The 3,986-nt window shown below is 42.4% G+C and overlaps 1 protein-coding gene across 2 annotated transcripts in view; it reads right to left on the bottom strand.

Moving 5' to 3' along the window:
• Window positions 1-500: 500 nt before the first annotated feature.
• The window catches only part of LOC119332772 (protein POLLENLESS 3-like), a 4,485-nt gene continuing 999 nt past the window's right edge, over window positions 501-3,986 (bottom strand). The window contains exons 2-6 of one of the 2 annotated variants that reach the window (XM_037605926.1): window positions 2,932-3,144; window positions 2,577-2,725; window positions 2,437-2,505; window positions 1,844-1,916; window positions 501-1,594 (exon numbers count right to left, since the gene is read on the bottom strand). In XM_037605926.1, the coding sequence (XP_037461823.1) occupies window positions 689-1,594; window positions 1,844-1,916; window positions 2,437-2,505; window positions 2,577-2,725; window positions 2,932-3,144 (1,410 nt within the window). In that variant the 3' untranslated portion in view covers window positions 501-688. Of the gene's footprint in view, window positions 1,917-2,436; window positions 2,506-2,576; window positions 2,726-2,931; window positions 3,145-3,986 lie in introns of both variants that reach the window. The other variant, XM_037605924.1, reaches the window with a different exon arrangement.

Below are 3,986 nucleotides of genomic sequence, written 5' to 3'. Positions count from 1 at the left end.
GATGAGGTGAAGGGCTCAAGGCTGCCATTGCTGCCGAGAGGCAGGGCACAGCCATGTTAGCACCCTCAGTGGATGCAGTGGGAGGAATCCACCTGACTCCAGTATGTGGACAAGGTAGAAAATGCCATAGATGGCAAGCACTATGCAGATCGATGCAGGTGCATGGTAGCTCAGTCAGTGAACTGCATGCATTTGCCATTGCTTGTCTCTGCAAAGGCTCAGATCTTGCAGGAGATGTCTAGCCATGCAGCACGAGAAACCACATGTGCTCCGCAAATGAGCCACGCAGTAACATCTAAACAGTAGTGCCAAAAGGTACAAGGACGCTAGTGTTAGTAGTATATGCATGGTAAGCAGCGGTGAAACACTGCAAAAGGAAAAATCGTACTAGTAGTAGGGTTTTACTTACCCTCTTTTACAGGTTAAATTATTACTTGGGGTGACAAAGGAAAAATATATGAGCAGCTAAAAAGATACTGTCTACTTGGATTTGAAGAAAGTGCGATTCATGGACTTGTTAATAATATTTTGGACCAGTGATGGATATTCGGCCAGTTCCTTAGCTCTACATGATTGTTGCATTGATTTGCTCACTACAATGCTAGTGCTCTTCCCATCTCTGGTGGGAAACAACAACTACTTACTAGTAAGAACTTACATCAACGGTGAGTGAAGAATAAAGATGTAGCTATGCAACGTTTTGCTTCATCTCATTTGTGATTTCCTGGAAGACCCGCAAGCGGTTCTGTGGCCTCCACGGTCTTGTGCTCGCCGCGTTCTTCGGCCACCGGTTAGTGGCCTCGGTGTGATTGGCACCCTGAGAGTGTCCATTGTCACCGAATGGTGCATGACTGTGGAAAAGTGCACTGCTTCTCGATGGTGTTTGCTTGGTGCCTTGAGCTTTCTCATTGAGATGCATCGTGTTGAGCATTTGGCAGACTCGATTGCTGTGATCTTGAACCTTCTGCTGCTTCCACGCTGGAGCTGTCCTAGCAAAATTCCGGTTCACGTTCTCATCTGTCGACGTTCTGGAGTCGTTACATCTCCATGAACCTGCAGCTGAACTTTGTCCCGGAACACCCGCGACCGGGGTTTTGAGGCTGCTGCTTCCTTGAGAAGATGATGATGTTTTGTCCCTCTGCTCACTTGCATCCTTGCTGCTCTCACCTTGCGCGCTAGTGTTCTTGCCACTGCCCAGCTGTTGTTCCTCCTCCACCATGTCAGCCCACGCTTTTCTACCACCATCAACCAAACCCTTCCCCTCTTGCACAGGGTTCTCACTAGCATCCATGGCACCATTAGGTTTTGGTAGGCATTCAGCTGAGCTAGGAGTTTGAACTTGATCCTGTGTGCTGATATTTGGTCTGTCCTTTCTTACCAGCCGCTTTCGTAGTTTCTCAAGTTGAGACTGTGGTGTGGCAGCATCATTGAACAGTCTTGAAAGATATTCGTACTCCTGCAGACTTTGTCCATTCTTCTCTCCATCACTAGCAGCCATAATTTGTGGTCCTTTATGCTTCAACTGAGTTACCGGAGATGGAAGCACTTGTGAGTTGCAATCCCCATGCTTCTCTGTATCCACCGAAACTGAAGCCTGCAGTTCTTCATAATTCAGTTGAGTTGAAGAGCTAGAGAATATTTGTGGATGTAGATATTCAAGACTCTCCGCATCAGCAGCAAGTAAAATCTGTGAATCTTTAGACTTCATCTGAGTTACGGGAGAAGGGAGTGTTTGTGACTCAAGTTCCCTAAGCATTTCAGTAGCCCGTGCAAAAGATCTCAAATGGTTTTCATCTTTGCAGTTGTAAGGTATAGGTTGGAGAAGGTATTTAGCTTCAGCTACCTTTCCCATCTTCATCAAGCAGATGGCTAAATTACACTCTTTGTTATAATCAGCTTCCATAGCAAGAGCTTGCCTGCAAGTGTCAAACGCCAAGTCAGTAGCAGCTGGATTTAGTTGAACGAGCTTTACTGGAAATGATGCATGAGGTTATGACAGAAAAAACAGGGTCCACTTCTACTAATATCAGCATTTATCAGTGCTGAGAACAGTCATTTCTGCATCCTTGATGCGGACTGACAAACTACTCCCTCTGTCAAATATAAAAGGTCCCCTCAAATTTCAAGCCTAAATTTGACTAACAAAATATGAGTTGTATACCGTAAGAGTTACACCATTGGAAACCTCTTTCAAATACGAACCCAATGATATAATTTTTGTGGCATATAATTCATAACTTTTTTAGTAAAATTCATGGCCAAATTTAGGTTCAAAATTCGAGGGTGTGCATATATTTGAACGAAGGGAGTACAATGGTGCAATAATATTATTCTTACAAATAGCACCAAAAAAAGGATTGAGAATTTCAAGAGAATACGATCATGTCTAACGAAATCCACATCAGCTTAATAAGTCCATCACCAACATAGATATACCTGTAGAGCATTTCAGCCTCCTCATAGTTTTCAGACTGCATATAGGCCCAGGCGAGGTTACCCAATAACCTTCATGACAAAGCAGAGCCTTAGAATGGCATTTGCGGGACAAATGAAGATGTACGGAAGACTTTTATTACCTTGCCTTTTCATCCCTCAGAGAGAGATAGACTACTCTTCCATGAGATTTAGACAGCTTCGCTTTCCACCGGCCAGAAGCTAGATCCTCATCAACCATTCTCAGCTTCACTGTCAGCATTTCAATCTGTTCTTTTGTCCTACCGCATTTCTGGTTCAACACAGACAAGATTTTTATCAATACTAGGCTAACTATTCATACACAAATGCGGTATGGGTTTATTATTAGCTGATGACTTTTTCGATGGGTTTGCAATATATTAATCTGTTCAGGATCTACTAGTATAATCAAACGTCAAAAGTGGGCTTCAGAAGAAACGTTTAGCTTATATACGTAAATTTACAGGACAGAGATACCTTGTATAGGTCAAGAAGAATATTGTCAAGAGACTCCTGAGCTTCATTTGGACAACGGTGACGGGAGGATCTTATCGCTTCGATGGCTTCTTCAGCCCGATTTGCTTGTTTTAGTACAGTAGCCATATCCTTCAGTGCACTCTCAATTCGTTCACCACTGTTAATAGCTGCCCAGAACAATGGAACTGCCTTGTTTGGATCCTTTTCAATTAACTGGAATAACAGAAGCAAAGTGAGGAAACAAAGAGAAACACAAGCTTATCTTACAAAAGCTTTAAGATCAAGATTGTAAATGCATCTTGATTGATTCAAAAGTCTGCAAGTGCCACAGATAAAATAAAAAATACACTGTGGAAAAGCAGGTAATGCACAGAAGCATTTCAGAGCATCAGGCAGAATGAGCACCTGTTACAGCTACTAGTGAGACACAAACATAGTGCAGTACACCATCACATCTTGCCAAACCGTTTCGATATAATATTTTAATACAACAAACTTCCGGTAACAGAACACCTACTCACCTAGACATATGTAGAAGGGCAAAACTTTCGTGCCACTTTAGGCTAATGTCATTTTTTTTCCAAAATTGTTATTTATGCCAGGGAGTCTACTTTCATATTTCTCTTTGTTATGCAGTTAACAGATATCCTGATACAACTGAAGATGGTGTGAAACAGCCATATAATGGTTTTTCATTGGAAAAATACTAAGCTTCAAAGCTAGTGCATCCTTCTCTCCACTATACTACTCGAGGATTTGGTGAATTTAGCATCTCACGAGATTCAGCAAGCTGCAGTTATTACAGAATAGCATTACGATGCAACTAAAAGAACAATGATAGGTTCATTGAAGACAAAATTGAATGAATTGACTCAGGCCCATGATGCATATTTATTGACATTTGGCCCCAGGAAAATGGATGCCAATGAGTTTTCACAAAAGAGCGCTGTAGTGTTAACAATTGAGGCAGCCTGGTGGCGCTTGAGCTTTGCATGATGCAACTGTGCAAGTCAAGGAAGCTAGCACTAACTGTTATCACTAGTACACTGGGCACT

Source organism: Triticum dicoccoides, chromosome 7A (genome assembly GCF_002162155.2).
Source record: "Triticum dicoccoides isolate Atlit2015 ecotype Zavitan chromosome 7A, WEW_v2.0, whole genome shotgun sequence".
Lineage (NCBI taxonomy): Eukaryota > Viridiplantae > Streptophyta > Magnoliopsida > Poales > Poaceae > Triticum > Triticum dicoccoides.
This window is presented reverse-complemented; position numbering and strand designations above follow the sequence as displayed.